The sequence below is a fragment of the Mauremys reevesii genome, linkage group 4 (genome assembly GCF_016161935.1).
Source record: "Mauremys reevesii isolate NIE-2019 linkage group 4, ASM1616193v1, whole genome shotgun sequence".
Classification (NCBI taxonomy): Eukaryota; Metazoa; Chordata; order Testudines; family Geoemydidae; genus Mauremys; species Mauremys reevesii.
In genome coordinates, this window is record NC_052626.1 from 73,407,400 (window position 1) to 73,423,945 (window position 16,546).

Here is a 16,546-nt window from a genome sequence, read left to right on the forward strand (position 1 = left end):
CCACGGGACCAGCAGACCCTCCGCAGTCACGTCTGCAGGAGGTCCACCGGGGCCGCGGGACCGGCGACTGCCAGTGCGCCCCCCGCGGCGTGCCACCTTGCTTGGGGCGGTGCAATTCCTAGAGCCGCCCCTGCTAGCAGGGCCTGAGCTAGCGTCCTAAAAACTGCAGTGTGCACTGTGAAGCACCAGTGGAAGCTTGGGCTAGCCACCAGAGCTCAAGCCACCCTATACCCTAGGTCCAAGCTTGGGTGGCTAGCCCGAGCCTCTGGCAGTGCCATGTGTCCACACAGCTATTTTTAGCACCTGTGAGTCTGTCTACCCAGGTTAGCAGGCTCGCTCCAAGCTGCGGTGTGGACATATTCCCAGTGAACAGGGTCCACCACAGGGAGATGGACCATCCAGTCTGGTATCCCTCTCCCTTCTGTTCCAGAGCAGACCCATGGCCCATCTAACCCTGGGCCCATTTAAACCCTCCATCACATTCTCTAGGGCTCTGTCCCAATCTAGCATTGTGTGTCCCACGCCGTCCTCTGTAGACTCATCCACATCTCAGTGTCAAGACACCTCCCGAGGTTAAATCAAAATATCCCGTCTTAGTCTCACCCCACCGCTCTAGTTACACCTCAGTATACTGCCCTAAAGATTCCTTCCCCTCCTCAGGGTTTACATCCTTCAGTCACCTGCAAACATCACCTTCCCCCTTCACATTTAGTCATCACTGAGCCATAAATTGACCCCTCAGGCCCCAGAATGAGAGCTCTCTGGGACTGAGGGCCCCACCACTGAGTGTGGGATCTGAGGTGAGGTCTCTCCAAAGTCCCCAGTCTGGGACTGAGGATTTTGCATACCCGGCCCGCAGAATATCATTGATGTTCTGCAGCCACCTCATTGTAAACTCCTGTCCTGTTTGCTTTCCCCCACCCCCACAGACACTCTCTCAGCCTAGGAGGAAGGAATCTGCCCTCTGGGTTCCCCTCCCATTGAGGATCGAGCTTTTGGGTTATTTTTCCCCAGCTGCAGGATCTATATTGACCTAGGCTGAGTCTCACTTAGTTGTTTCCTGTGTGTGTGTCACGTCTCTGGGGCCCTTTGGATTTTCTCTGCCATCAGCAGGGTTTGCAGATCCTCCTAACAGTCCTACGCCTCCCCCAAAGAGAAGGATTTAGATCTGCTAGGGAATCTCTAGCTCTGAGTCTCTGAGCTGCCTAATAATCCCCTCATTCCCCTTTCCAAGTGCAAAGAGCCCTTGGCATGGGAAGCCTCTGAGAAGGCATATGCTGTATAAAGAGTCTGCCAGTTCCCTCCCTCTGCCCAGGAAAGGGGAGATCCATGCCTCCCGAACCAGAAGGGCTGGTGCAGGCTGCCAACATAACCCCAAAAGCCCTGCTCATGCCAGTGCAAAGAACTAAATGTCCCCATTTGCCTCATTGCAGCTCCCAGTCACTTGTCAGAATGGGATCGCAGCCAGCCAAGCTGCCATAGTGACCACCTCTGCCAGGGCTCCTGCACACTGTGCCCAGAGGGGCAGCTCTGGCTACAGAGGAGGGAGAGAGGGCTGGGCGCTTCTACATCAGCGCATGAGCTGGCCAGGGGTCTATAAGAGTGTGCAGGGCCCCTCGTGGTGGGGATCGGATGCACCAGACCCAGCATGGAGAATGCAGGCAGCTTGCCCAGTTGCCCAGGGATAGGATGCATTGAGGTTACCATCGCGGAAATGCAGAGAGCGCCACAAAGGGCTTGAATGGGGGATGACCAGATACTCTCATGCCCCCACAGAGTCTGATCAAGCAGGTGTTTGGTCCCAGCAGCTGGCAGATTGATTTCTCTCCCTCCCCTGACCCTTGGAGTGCCTCAGATCTCAGGGGATCTGCATCTGAGCTCAGCAGGTCCTCCCCCAGAATGATAGGAAATGGAGTCAGAAGCACCCCTGTCACTGAGGACCATTGGGCGGCAGAAGAGGGAGATCGGAGGTGCCCTTCACTCCGTCATACACCAGAGCTTATGTCAGCTCACTGGGGCCCAGCACACACCCAGATGTGCCCAGTACTTAGCCACAGAGAGACGGAGGGGACTGCAGACCATGGATGGGAAGAACTATGAGCGTCTGGGCCGGATGGTAGTTAGTGTCATGGAGTGGCTGGGATTGCCCTAATAGCCAAGGTGCTCTGGGAGTCTATCCCACAGTCCAGAACAGAGCAGTATAAACGAGAACACCCCCATGTGCTCTAGTGGACTGGAGCATCTATCTGGGAGGATTCCCACGCAGAGGGAAAGTAGCAGCTTGGAAAGTGGCAGGTCAGCTGCCCAAACAGCAGCAGCAGGCTGGCTCCTGGGACCATAAAGTGGTGAGTGCAACTGAGTTTGTGGGGGATGCCTGGGACTGAAGCCAGAGGATGGTCTTCGCCCCTGCCTTTGGAAGAATATATGAGGCTTTGCCCCCTCCCTGCCCTAATGGTGGGGATGCTAAAGGAGGGCTCTGAGCAGATCCTGGCTGCAGTCTCTACACTGGTTGAGGTGGGAGAGAACACTGATGTGTTTCCTGTTTAAAACCTAACCCCCTTTTTCTACCCAAATGGAAGAGGGAGCTTGGCTGGGAAGGAAAGGGTCTGGAAGCAGCAGAACCGGGCATCAGTTGAGAGCCATCAGCCCCAAATGGGAGGCAAAGGAAGCTATTGCCAGACGCTATAAGGAAAGGGATTAAATGTAGTTCCCAACCCCCTGGCCCTGCCCTGCTCATCTTGCTGCTGTCACCACCTGACATACCGTCCGAGAAGCCAGTCAGTGCCCTTTCCTCCTATTTCCTCATCCAAGTGTCCAACAGGCCCAAAGGATGGTCCAGTTGTTAGGGCACTCGCCTAGGACTTGGGAGACCTGGGTTCAATGCCAGACTCCTCCACAGGCTTCCTGTGTAGCACTGGGTAAGTCATCTCTCTCTAGTACCTGTACAGAGGGGAGAAGAGTGCTTTCCTGCCACACTAAGGAGTGTGGGGTGCTCAGAGCCTATGGTAATGGGGATCTAAGATAGACAAACTCTTTTTAAACATGCCTACAGCACCTCAGGCTACACAGATCAGCTAGGGAGTGGGTGGAGTCCCAGGGAGGGGCAGCACTGCAAAGGAGAGCCATGGGCAAGTCAACAGGGATCACAAGCATCTCTGAGAGACCCTTTTGTGGGGAGATCATTGGGGGCATAGGGAAAAGCAGAGGCTGAATTTGCCCAGCCTCACCATCAGCAGCAGGATACACTGCAGGCCCAGAGGTAGAGACAATGCACCATGGGGCCCAGTTTCAGCTCCTGCCCTGTTTGCAACATGAGTCACAGTCGGAGCCTTCCCACATCAAGAGATCAGCTCTGCTCGACCAAAGAAGAGAAGACAGGAGGTGAGTGTGCAGGGTAAAGCAGGGGGAGGGGAGGGTACCAGGCTACAGGAGGAGTGCTGCTGGCCACACCCATCAAACCTATGACAAGGAGGGAATGAAGAGAGATGACAGCCTCGAGCCGCTGGAAGGATGGACGGAGGCTGAGGAGGTTGTGAACAGTGCTATTTGCCTGCAGGCAGGGCCAGCTCCAGACCCCAGCGTGCCAAGCGCACGCTTGGGGCGGCATTTTACCCGCAGGGCAGCAGGCAGCTCCGGCGGACCTTCCGCAGTCATGCCTGCGGGAGGTCCACCGGAGCCGCGGGACCAGTAGACCTCCCGCAGGTATGACTGCAGAGGGTTCGCTGGTCCCGCGGCTCGGGTGGACCTCCCGTAGGCATGCCAGCGGATGCTCCACCGGAGCCGCGGGACCAGCGGAATCTCCGCAGGCACGTCTGCAAGAGGTCCCCCGGAGCCACGGGACCGGCGACCGCCAGAGCACGCCCTGCGGTGTGCCACCCTGCTTGGGGCGGCGGGATTCCTAGAGCCGCCCCTCCCTGCAGGCCTTCTGCCACGGCTGCTACTCTGAAACCTGCCTCTCCAGTGTAACTCTCTCACTGGGACCTGCAGCACTCTTCACTGACAGTGAAGCCACATGCTTTTACAATAGCAAACCCTTATGTGTAATGGCACCAAGGGCAGTTCGGCTCCCAAAAGTGACTCTAAACAAATGACATCATTGGATTCCATGACAGCGACTCCAGATCACATGGGCCCAGACTGCAAAGAACAGCTTTCTTCCTAACTGCCTATGCCACACACTCCCCTTGGATCTGGGAGCCAAGAAGGATGACCAGATGTCCTGATTTTATAGGGACAGTCTCGATATTTGGGTTTCTTATATAGGCTCCTATTACCCTCCCACCCCATGTCCCTATTTTTCACACTTGCAGTCTAGTCACCCTAGAGCCAAGTGCAGGGCCGGCTCCAGACACCAGCATTCCAAGCAGGTGCTTGGGGTGGCAGTCCGTGTGTTTTTGCCCCCAAGCAGAGCGCCAAATTGCCGTCGCAGACGGCGGGGGCAGTCCGTGTGCCGTTAGGACGGCACACGCATTTCCGCGGCGGCGGCAATTTGGCAGCAGCTTCTATGTTCCGCTGTCCGCAGCAGCGCAGCTTCTGTCTTCCGGCTGAAGACAGAAGCTGCTGCCGAATTGCCGCTGCAGAAATGCGCATGCTGCCCTAACGGCACGCAGACTGCCCCCGCCGTCTGCGGCGGCAATTCGGCATGCTGCTTGGAGCGGCAAAAACAGTAGAGCCGGCCCTGGCCAAGTGGGACTCTCTCCATGTCACACACAGCAACTCATAATACAGGTTCTGCCACCTGAACAGAACAAAAATGCTGCTGATGCGGAGAGGATCGACCCTCCCACCCTCTCAGAGCCAAGTAGGTTTTGCAGGACTAAGGAGGACAGAGCAGTAAGAATGTGTTTTAGTCACTGAAGTGAGCAATTCTGACTCTAATACATATACATGCGCAGGGGAGCAGGGCTGTGGGGAAAGAAAGGGCCATTGGTACAGAGGGTACGTCTATACTGCAATCGCACGGTGAGTCTGTAGACGTACTCTAGATAGCTTAGGTCCTAGACCAGTGAAGCTGTGGCACCATGGCTTGTACAGCCTATGCTGAAGCCCATCTGGACAATTATTCGGGTAGCTAGCCCGTGCTGAAGCCTGCACTACCATGGCTTCACTGCTCCAGTATTCGAGTTAGTAAGAAAAAGGCTAGCTTGGGTGTGTCCACATGAGCTGCAATCACACTCTGTGATTGAAATGTAGAATGACCCCTAGTCCCTTTCCAGACTAAAACTACTCTGAACTTGTGTTTGCATTTCTGACCCAATCAACCTATGTACGTATAAATATCTCCTGTCTGTGTGTTCCATTCTATGCATCCGAAGAAGTGAGCTGTAGCCCACAAAAGCTTATGCCCAAATAAAGTTGTTAGTCTCTAAGGTGCCACAAGTACTCCTGTTCTTTTTGCGGATACAGACTAACACGGCTGCTACTCTGAAACCAATCAACCTACCGAGTCTCTGAGTGACACATGCAACCCCCAGCCTCATCCAACTCCAGAGGAAGACCTGAAGCATTGACTAGAGTCACTAATCTGATACTATAGTATTTTCAGGGCAAATGCTGGCTGCTGCTCCCTTACAAAGAGGTTATAATGGCAAATCCAAAGAGGAGGAAGTGAAAGTGAAGAAGAAATCTCTCCTTCCCACAGTGACTCTCGCTGCACTCCGTCAGGAGGACTCTTCCACTTGCTCTACTCTACGTAACAGCAGAAGCTGTGAGGAAATATTATCCTGGTGTTAGAGGCAGACACTCCACATCAGTGAGGCTCCCCTGCCATTCAGCTGGTGCTCTCTTCCATCACCCAGCCTTCCCCTCTGGCACCAACATTGCACTCCCTCTTCACTAGGATGCTCTCTCTACATTTATTTTCCTTTTGCCATAACAAGAAGCCAGCAATGCCAGCTTCTGCACAGCAGTGCCCCACCATGTCAGTGCCTATTCAGGCTGCCCTGCGCCAGCAACACTAGCCAGGATGTTTCAGAGTGGCAGCCGTGTTAGTCTGTATCAGCAAAAAGAACAGGAGTACTTGTGGCACATTAGAGACTAACAAATTTATTTGGGCATAAGTTTTTGTGGGCTAAAACCCACTTCATTTGATGCATGGAGTGGAAAATATAGTAGGAAGATATATACACACACACAGAGAACATGAAAAAAAATGGGTGTTGCCAGGATGTGACGCTCAGATTCCTACTCTCTCAAGCCCGTTCTGTGGACTCAGGGTCTGAAAGGATTACAGCAGGCCCCAGCTGTCACTGCCAGGCACTTCGGGCTCTGCACTTGTCTGTCCATCTGGCAGCTCCATGTGCACAGGACCACGAGCAGTTGATTTAAAAGACAGCAAGAGCTGCTTGGAAAGGAGCCTGTATGAAAACCTGACTGGCCTGGAGACCCCCCTCTCCCCTAGTTCTGCTTCAAGGGGGGTGGGGGAGGCATTCTGGCCAGCCAGGTCTAAGACCAGCATTGCTCCTGGACAAGACCAAAATGAGAAGAGGTTTCCAGCCCCCAGAGATCCAGCCCCAGGTGGCTCCAGTTACAGTCTTCCCTCAGTGAAAAGCCCAGGAGGCAGACCCTAACCCCCAGCCAGGTGTGAAAGCCCTTCCTGGACAAAGGCCCCCCCCCAGTACAGTCTCCACAGCCTCTGAGGGCAGCCAGGCACAGCTATCTATATACACAGCAATGAAGAGGGGGAACAGGAACATAACGGGGGCAAGTTTCAACCCATATTCTGGGGGAGGACGACTCAGCCCTCATTTGCAGCACAATGAAGAGAAATAGCATCACAAACGATTCAACAGCCAGTGAGGTCAGCCAGCTCAATAGGGCCTTTCAGCCACATGGACGCTCCCCACCCTAGTCAACCCCTGCCACACTGCACACACCCATCCTAACCCCCAGTCCTATCCATCCTCCTCCCACTCTCCCTTCCATCCCCATGCACCATCTTCTCCCACTGCACATTCCCACCAACCCACTCAGCTTCTGCACCAAACCCATCTTTCCCCATACACTCCCATCCCTCTGGCTCTGACCCCCCTCCGCACTTGTCCGTTCTCCCCAACGCACAGAAAATCAGACACCCCCCTCGGACACTCCCACTATGTTTCTCCCCAAAGCCATTGCCCTGGAGTTTCACCAGGGACTGGCTTCCTGGATCAAACTTCCTGATTCAGACGACAGAACAGAACCCTCAACCCTAAGCTAACAGGGCAGCAGGGCATTCCCTTCCAGAGACCTAGCCTTCTCCTCTGAGCTGTAAAGACCAGACTTCATCTCCTCGCTCCCTCTCTGGTGTCCTCTGCTTGCTCCATCTCTACCTTGGCTCCCCTTCCTCTCTGCCAAGGGTTTGCTACTTGCTCTCACTCCAGAATGACAAGCAGCTGCTGTAATTCTGTGGCTACCAAACCTCCTCTTCCTACTTCGTCCAAGCCTCCTTCCCTCCTGCATAGCCCCCCACCCCAATTTCCAGCACTTCTGCCCACACTGGCATCACCTTCCCCACAAAGGTCTCGCACCTTCCTGAGTCCCATGCCATCTCATGTCAGCCTGCTTCTCCTCTGCCATCACTGATAGCTCCTAACTGTCCCAACCCTATGGCTGGAGGGCTCTATCCTTGGCCCCCTTCTCCTCTCCCATGTTCCCCTCTCCTCAGTGCCTCAATTGGAAATTTAAGATCAGCTGCCAGTTTTATGTGGATGCAATCTGATGCCATATCCACCAACTCCTCCCATCTGTCATACACAGAAACACCTGCCTCTCATTTCATTCTCCTCAGCTGAACGTCACCAGGATGAAAATCCTCTTACTTGGCAAGAGAAGCCACTTCTCAATAACAGAGAATGATAAATATAACCTTCCGTATGTATCGCACCGTGCACTACTTTGCAAACTCTGCAGGAGACAGACGAGCAAAGGGATTCCTGCTAGTGCACACAAGCACTGCACACAACACTGAAATGCAGCCCCCTCACAGTTAGTTGCTTAGGAGAGGAAGTGAAGAAGCATCTCTTGTCTAGCTGAAACTGCAGGGGGAATTTTGGGAGACAGACTGGAATCACCTGAAGCACCACTAGTCAGGACCTTGGGCTCCTATCTCACTCAGAGGAGAGCACCAGCACCGTACCCTCTAGCACTGACTGTGCTGGGACATGGGGGTCAGCAAGCATCCCCTACTGAGTCACCCACACCAGCTGCACCAGCCCCTGTAGGTTCAGACTTAGGAGTTCTCCCATTAGGGTGACCAGATGTCCCAATTTTATAGGGACAGTCCCGATTTTTGGGTTTTTTTTCTTATATAGGCTCCTATTACCCACCCACCCCTAATCCCAATTTTTCACATTTGCTGTCTGGTCACCCTATCTCCCATCCACATCCTGACCAGGCTGAGCCCTGCCTTTCCCTCTGAGAGCAGGCAGGGAGACAGCCCAGCTATAGCCTCCAGCTGAACCATCCATCCCCGTGCTGTAACCCGAAGCTTTCCAGTACCCATCACACTGCTTTGTCCTCCATGTCCTCCTGGATGACTTCCCTCCTCCCCCACCCCCCCACCCCCCACAAACCTCTGGCCCAGCACACTCTGCTCAATGGCTCATTCATAAATTTGTCACTTCATGCCTCATTTACTGAAGCTCTCCCCTATGGCCTCCCAAAGCTGCTCCACCTCAAATCCAGCCTCCTCAGACTCTTCTAGCCCCCAAAACCCACAATCCCTTCACCACCACCAGACTGACTTGCCATGGCTACGCCCCCATCTACCTCCTCTCAGACTCCTCATCCCCGCCCGGAGGCTGACTCTTTGCTCCTGCCCCTCCACTCCCTACCTGACCAGTGCCCCACCAGGCCTCTGTCACCGTCCTATGGTTACTCACCCAGAACCATCACTGCCTCCCATACTCCAGACAATGATTTCTAGGAGTCAGTAGGACAAAGTGACCCTGGACAACCCCACAATACCCAGGGCAGAAGGCCGTGGCTGACAGGGCCGGCTCCAGACCCCAGCGTGCCAAGCGCGCACTTGGGGCGGCATGCCGCTGGGGGCGCTCTGCTGGTCGCCGGGAGGGCGGCAGGCGGCTGGGGTGGACCTCCCGCAGGCGTGCCTGCGGAGGGTCCGCTGGTCCCGCGGCTCCGGTGGACCTGCCGCAGGCATGCCTGCGGATGCTCCACCGGAGCCGTGGGACCAGCAGACCCTCCTCAGGCATGCCTGCGGATGCTCCACCGGAGCCGTGGGACCAGCAGACCCTCCTCAGGCATGCCTGCGGATGCTCCACCGGAGCCGCGGGACCAGCGACCGCCAGAGCGCTCCCCACAGTGTGCCGCTGTGCTTGGGGCGGCCAAATTGCTAGAGCCGCCCCTGGTGGCTGAGCATCTCTGCCAGGCCAGCATCCTGGTGCTGCCTTCTTGGAATGCTGGCTGGGAATCTCCACAAGGGGACACCGTATCCCTCCAAGCCTCACTCAATTGTCAAGTTGTTAACCAATGATCTCAGAGGAGAGGGATGTGTGACTCCCCAGCCATTCAACACCTCCAGCCCAAAAGCAAGAGAGAAGATTTCAACTCCCCACCCCCACTTTCTGCCTCCACGTCACTCTCATGGTTTCAGCCTCTTCCATTCACCAGCCGAGCTGTGTCATCCCAAACAAAAGCCTCTGGAAAAGGGATTAACCCCCTCCTGACCCCACACCAGGGGCTGAGTTGCATAGACTGGAGCTTGGCCCAATACCACCCAGCAGCTCTCACCTCCCCAGTTGCTATTGCCACTGCTGAGCTTGCTTGAGGCCCCAAGGAGATGATTGGCATCTGGGACCATCAGGAGGTTGGGAATCCTCCCTGCACTCCCTAGGAGCCCAGGGGACAGGCAAAGAGAGAGGGGGCTTTTAAATGCACCCATCATCACCCTAGGTTCTAGGCCCCTCGTCCCCTGGACATGCTTCAATCCAGACTTACCTGGGTCCGAGGCACCTGTGGGAAGAGGTTGAGAGTTGTGGGCCGCTTGGGTCTGTAGGTGTCCATGGTTACCGGCGGGGGCTCCTTCTTGAGCGGCTCTGGGGCGGTTTCCTCTTCCGCAGAGGTCTCCCCGGCAGCATCGATCAGGTCCAGCTGAAGCATCTCTGCCTGGAGCCGGCTCGCCTCCCCGCCGCCCACCCCCAGGCCGCTATTGGTCTGCAGGCTCACATGGCTCTGGGAGGATTAAGAGACAGAATCATGAGACTGGGAGGGAAGGTCGGGCAGTCGCATCGCATCACATCAGCCCCGGAGGGAAGGAGGAGGGAGGGAGCCAGAGCTGAGACGCAGCAGCAGCAAGTCTGTGCTGAGCTGCCTTTTATTTTTAAGGGGACAGGAAAAAATATTCAAGTCTCCAAGTGCAGCTAAAAGCAAAGGTATCCATATTCCCCCACTGCAGGCACAGGGGCACTCACACAGCTTCTTTAGTCACCCAACCGCTTCAGCTCCCTGCCCAGACACTGCAGCTACAATTGCAGCAACATGGCTATTCTCTGGTTCATAACAAGTGGCAGGGAGGGAGGGACACAGGGGCACTAAGATTGCACTGGCTGATACCATGAGAAACACAGGTTATACCAGAAACACACAGTTTGAAAATCAGTCCCTCAGTCACTCCACAGAGAATCACAGGCAGCAGAAAGATCCTGTTAATCCAGCAGCTCCTCCTCCCGGGGCCAAGGCAGGACTGGTTCCTAAAATCAATTCTCCAAGACTCTGTCTCAGTCTAGCTTTAAAAGTCCCAGGTGATCACACTGCCAACCCTTCCCCTGGGAGACTGTTCCACAGACTCATGCATTTCACTGCCAGGGAGTATCTCCTGAGAGTTTCCCTTCTCCATTTCACCCCATTCTGCCAGCTATACCTTTACTTATCCAGTTAAAGAGCCCAAATCTACACAGGAGGCAGCAGAGCTTGTTTCCAGCTTTTGGACTGTAGGTGGTAGAATTTTTCCATTGTCTCTTTGGATTTTAAATATTAGTACAGGTAGGTTGGCCCAGGGTAGATACCTACATCTATTGTGCATACATTGATATAGAAATAGTTCCTCTCTGTCAGAAGGGCAGCCCTGCCCTGAGCACCCTCATGCTGTGGGCCACAGCACAATAAGTGCACCTGCCTCAGTTTCTCTCCTTCTGAGTCCCCAGAAATACTGCCCAGTCTTCCCAAGTATAAACATTGCCCCTGTGAGGTTCATTTATTATGGAAGTCCCATGTACAGAAACCATAACAGAAGTCCCACAGCCACAGTGCAGATCTTCCCCAGCATAGTCCCACATGCAGCCCTAACATCCCTCTCCACACCATGGGTCTCCAGCACAGCCCCAGCAATCCTCACCACAGCCTGGCTCTCCAGGGCAGTCCTCTCCTGCCATTGTACCAGGACAGCCACTCCAGCCCTTCCAACTGGAGTGCAAACCCCGCACTTCCCAGCATGAACCCGCACAGCCTCTCTGCTAGGAGCAGCCCTCACTCCCTCGGCCTTCTCATGGTTCCTCTGGGTCCAGCTCTCTGGCCCAGGACATGCCAACAGGTAAGTTCCTCTACTGCTCCCCTCCTATCAGCCGTCTGGCTCTAGCTTGGGTATGCCAGCCAGCAAACCCTTCTTGCTGCTCTCCTGACTACAACCTTCTCCCAGGAAACACCTGCTTCTTTCCAGGATTCCTCCAGTCCCCTGGTAGCTCTCCCCTGCCCTTATTGACTGAGCCAGTCTGCTCTGACTTACTGGGACACCACCCCCCTACCAGGTCTCTCTTTTGCTAGATCTTCCTTCATCACTGGGTATCCCCCAGTCCAATATAGCCCCCAGGGGCTGCCCCACCCTCTTAATTGGCCAGTGGGAGCACCTGTGCTGGCACAGGGGCACTGAACATACTTCACTTACTGGGACCACTCACCCTGTGACACTCTCCTTCCTGGATGCTAACACCCTTCAAAGCACTTGTAAATTATCAGCTCCCCGCTCTCCTGGTTGTTATATAGTCAAATTGGACAGATTGAGCTTGTTCTTGTTTTCTGTCTTGGTATCAATATTGGTGCCAATCATTAGGGCATCAGAGTGCCTTAGAACACCCCAGAACTATAAATACAGTCTGTCTTAGTTTCTCTGTCCCAGTTGGTTGGATTCTCTTTTTAATCATCCTTTATTTGTGCAGATGCCAAGTTCATTCTGCTCAGAAGGCACCAAGACTCCTGGTTCTTCTGATCCCTTTCAGGAGTGAGTCCCACAGCTGCAGAAAGAGCTCTGACCCCTGTGACTGCAGGTCTCACCCTTGGGATTGACAATTCCACTCTCCAGAGGACCGTAGCTGCCACGTACCAGCACGATCTCAGGGGGTGAGGGCTAGTCTGAACTGGATTGAAACCCTGAACTGAACTCAGCATCCAGTGTAGGGTTAGGGCACTGAAATGATGAGTTCTCAGCAGCCTGTGCTGCTGGGTAAACAGGTGGCTGCACTTTGAACCAAGTAGAGCTGCTTAAGATAAATGGTTTAATTCCTGTAGTGTGTGTTGCAATAATCAAGCCTTGAGGTCATACCTGGGTGGGTCCCTGTGGCCAGCAGGATGGGCTGAAATCTCCTGAACAGGAAGAAGTAGGAGAGAGCATTTTACACAAAGAATGCCAGCCGTGAATCCAGCAGGACTCCATGGCTGTAGGCAGACCTGACATCCTCAGAGCAGCCACCTGGGATACAAGGAGGCACGATGGTGGCAGTGGATTTTTTGATGTGCTTCCGTCTCCCCATGAACATCAGCTCCATCTTGCTTCATATGTCAATCCCTCTTGCCTTTCATGTCTCTGCCAGGATCCAAATACAACCGCCCATAAAATTCTGGCAGCAGTAGCTGCTGCCATCACACACACCTAAGATGAGCCTTTGGCCCCAATGTCTGTGCTGTTGGTACTGGTAGTTGTTACCAGAGAAACTCAGCCTCCTATAATCAGGTCCTGGCAGGGAGTATGTGAGTACCCGCAGAGAGCACATCACTCTGGCCTCCCACTGAAAACCAGCCTACATGCAAAGTTTCAGTCCTAATCTACAAGGCCTGGTATAGCATTGGCACAAACTATACCAGGAGCCACTGGGAGGACTCTGTTCACACAGCCATTCAAGGTTCCTCCCCATAACATTGCAAACAGGAGAGCATCACTGATCCTTGAACTGTACTCCAGGCTTGGCCTTTCCACTACCTCACTTCCATGTACAGAGGGATTCACCTCCAAATTAGTGAGAAGCAGCATGGATCATGAGACCACTGAGTCCAAACAAGAGCATATGGGGGTGTGAGCAAGCACATATGAGAGAGCCAACATTCATCAGTACTAAGGCCCCAATCCTGCAACTGGATACACACAGGCAGATGCACCTGTGTGGTGCCCTGCTGAAGTCCGTGGGACTCTGCGCAGCCATGGTGATCACTACTGGCTTGGGGCCTAAGGCAGCAGGGGAGACAGATAGGTGATGCTGCTGTTTGCAGCCTCAGAAAGAGGAGTTCTTGCAAGTGAAGTGGAGATTTAGTGTAAATTAGTGGGGTGCTGTACAAAGACAGGTCCCACAGCTAACTGGTCTATAAAACAGTAAAGGCCCCTGCCCTGCAACCTTGTGAGGTGTCCACATCCCCCAGTCCTGGGCTGCTGCCTGCTTCTTCGAGGCCATAAGGATGGTAGCTGTGACCAGTGGCCCTGCAAGTTGGAAGGGGCTGGGGTATAGTGGAAAAAACAGGGACAAAGCCTGCAGCTGCACCAATTTTTCCAGCTTATTTTTATATAAAATGGGATTTATGCAGGAAATGCTGAACAGTTCCAAATTGGCAGAGCTGTAATTCCTTCTAATATGTTAAGCCAGGCTTTACCCTGATCCCTCCCGCTATGTAATTCCCAGCAGCCTGAGAAAGGCAACTGCATGCCCTACTCACCACCCCAGCATCAGCTGTACTGGCACAGTGGCCCTATGAATGATACTGGCAGCACTAACCTGCCCCATCCTGGGCCTGCTGAGATACTCCAGGGTCCCCTTAGACCAGACGTGGGCAAACAATGACCCGTGGGCCGGATCCATCCTGCCCGGCCCCTGAGCTCCTGGCCGGGGAGCCTAGTCCCCGGCCCCTCCCCCGCTGTCCCCTCTCCTCCGCAGCCACGCCGCTGCGCAGGCCGCACTCTGGCCCACCACTCCCACTGGGCACCGCGGGGAGCAGGGAGTCCTGGGGGGCAGTCAGGGAGGAGGGGGTGGTTGGATGGGGCAGAAGTTGGGGGGGCGGCGGTCAGGGGATGGGGAACAGGGAGGGCTGGGAGTGGGAGTCCTGGGGGGCCTGTCAGGGGGCAGGGATGTGGATAGGGGTCAGGGGACAAGGAGGTTGGATGGGGGCGGGGGTCCCGGGAGGGGGCAGTCAGGGGATAAGGAGCAGGGGGGTTGGATGGTTTGGGAGTTCTGAGGGGGGCAGTCAGGGGGCGGGAAGTGGGAGGGGGTGGGGGCCAAGCTGTTTGGGGAGGCACATCCTTCCCTACTCAGCCCTCCATACAGTTGCATAACCCAGATGTGGCCATCGGGCCAAAAAGTTTGCTCACCCCTGCCTTAGACCTGTTGCTCCTGGCCTCCGCTGCCACCTTCAGGGCATTTCCAAGAACTACGTTATCATAAGGCGAAGAATGGTGGGGGACAGCAGGAGTAGAGCTTTGCTTCTCAAAGGCATTATGATAGAAACAAAAGGGCAACATTTTCAACTGCAGCTGAAGTCAAGCTGAAGTCAAGGGGAGCTGTAGCTGCTCAGGACTTCTGAAAATCTGAAAATCCCAGCCAATGGGAGCTGTGGAATCGGCGCTCTGGGTGCGGGTAGCGCACAGAGACCCACTGCCCCCCCCTTAGACCCAGAGATGCCTGTCTCTGAGGCAGGGGGACCTAGTATTCAGCAATGAGTGAGACAGGTTTAGGGCAACCTATTTATTTAACAAACAAGTCAAAACCCATATGCAGTAAACAGGATTACTGTTACTGTACTCTAGCCTGGCTATATTTCCTGCCTCAGCCTCTGCAACTGGTTCCCCATCTCTGTGCATGAGTCAACAGGCCGTGTGGCTCTGGATAGTATTCGGCAGGAGGGATGGCAACTATAATACTCCTTGCTGAAGCTTAACCCTTTGTAGCAGCAGGGCCACCAGAGGATTCAGGGGGCCTGGGGCAAAGCAATTTTGGGGGCCCCTTCCATAAAAAAAAGTTGCAATACTATAGAATACTATATTCTCAGGGGGCCCCTGCAGGGCCCGAGGCCTGGGGCAAATTGCCCCACTTGCCCCCCCGCCCCGGTGTAGCAGGCCTGCCCTTTACAATTTTGTCCTAAATTTCCTGCTTGAAAAAATTCTAACAATTAGAGGGATTATCAACTTTTTACATATAGTTATGCTATCAACATGTCTCAGACAGTCTTTTTGACAATTTCAAGAGTCTTCCAGATGTACCATAAAGCAAAATGTCCTTCTATTTCTTCAATGGCTTGTTTAGTCTTTTTCATGCAGTCCAGAACAGGATCGATCCATGTCGGTTATTGTACAGCCAGTGTATCTGCTCTCCCTCTGCTGTCTGTTTGTTTGCTCTCTCAGCCACATGCTCAGGTACCTTAGAAGACATCTGAGCAAAATGCTTTCACTTTCTGTTGATCATGAAATATGAATGAGATGACATTCCTTTAATCACTGCAGCCTCTGCTGGCCACTATCTTTTTAAATTCAAACAGTCTTTGAGTATTTAAAAACAAAAGAACTATGATAAGGGTCTTCCTCCTCTTTAATAATTTTCTATTGGTTTTAACTTGTCTGACCTCTTTGCTGAAAATTAGTTATTTGCCATCCTTCGGTTATGCCTTGTGTCTCGTAATAGGCCATGTCTATTATACAGAAGTTTTGCTGGTGGTTTTTCACATTGCAGAGGTGTTGCTCTGTAGATGAGCAGAGCTAAAGATGGCTCTGCTCATGCATCAATTGCTTTTCTGAGCGAGTCCTTCACTGTACTCTACATTCTGCTAATCCATCCCTATCTTTGCAGAAACTTCTGAATTTCAACATGAATTCCCTATTCTTGAGGTGTGGTCCCCTGTCCATTACTACAGACCATGGCATTTTATGGAATTCCCTCATATGCAAACATTGATTTAATGGGACCGAGCCAGATTGCACTGAAGTTGTGATACGTTTAAGTGTCGAGCTTTGGGAAAGTTGCTAAAATAGTCTACGATAAGGTCATCATGTTTTTTTCCAGAACAAACAAATCTAACTGAATCTGTCTCTCTGTTCTCTCTGTTGTACATCTCTGTACTTCCAGCAGGTTTCACACACACTCACTATTTTGTCAACGTCACTGTTATCTCTAGATAGAATATGACTTCTCCCGCTCTTCTTGGCTTAGTCATTCCCAGGAGTGTTTCCTCTATTTTCTCCAACTGTTCCCTCCCACCACTGGAGGGAATGACTTGTGGAAATGACTATATATGTACCTTTCTCTGCAGGCTCACCTGTATGTTGGAATGGGAGGGTGAGAGAGGTGTGGATTTCGCCAGGCCG

The 16,546-nt window shown here is 53.5% G+C and overlaps 1 protein-coding gene across 6 annotated transcripts in view; it reads right to left on the reverse strand.

Annotated features, from left to right (window-relative positions):
• Positions 1 to 16,546, reverse strand: part of MAPK8IP1 (mitogen-activated protein kinase 8 interacting protein 1) — a 57,267-nt gene that overhangs the window by 12,137 nt on the left and 28,584 nt on the right. For 2 of the 6 annotated variants that reach the window (XM_039534714.1, XM_039534715.1), the window contains exon 3: positions 9,937 to 10,170. In XM_039534714.1, the coding sequence (XP_039390648.1) occupies positions 9,937 to 10,170 (234 nt within the window). The other 4 variants (XM_039534716.1, XM_039534719.1, XM_039534720.1 and 1 more) reach the window with 4 other exon arrangements.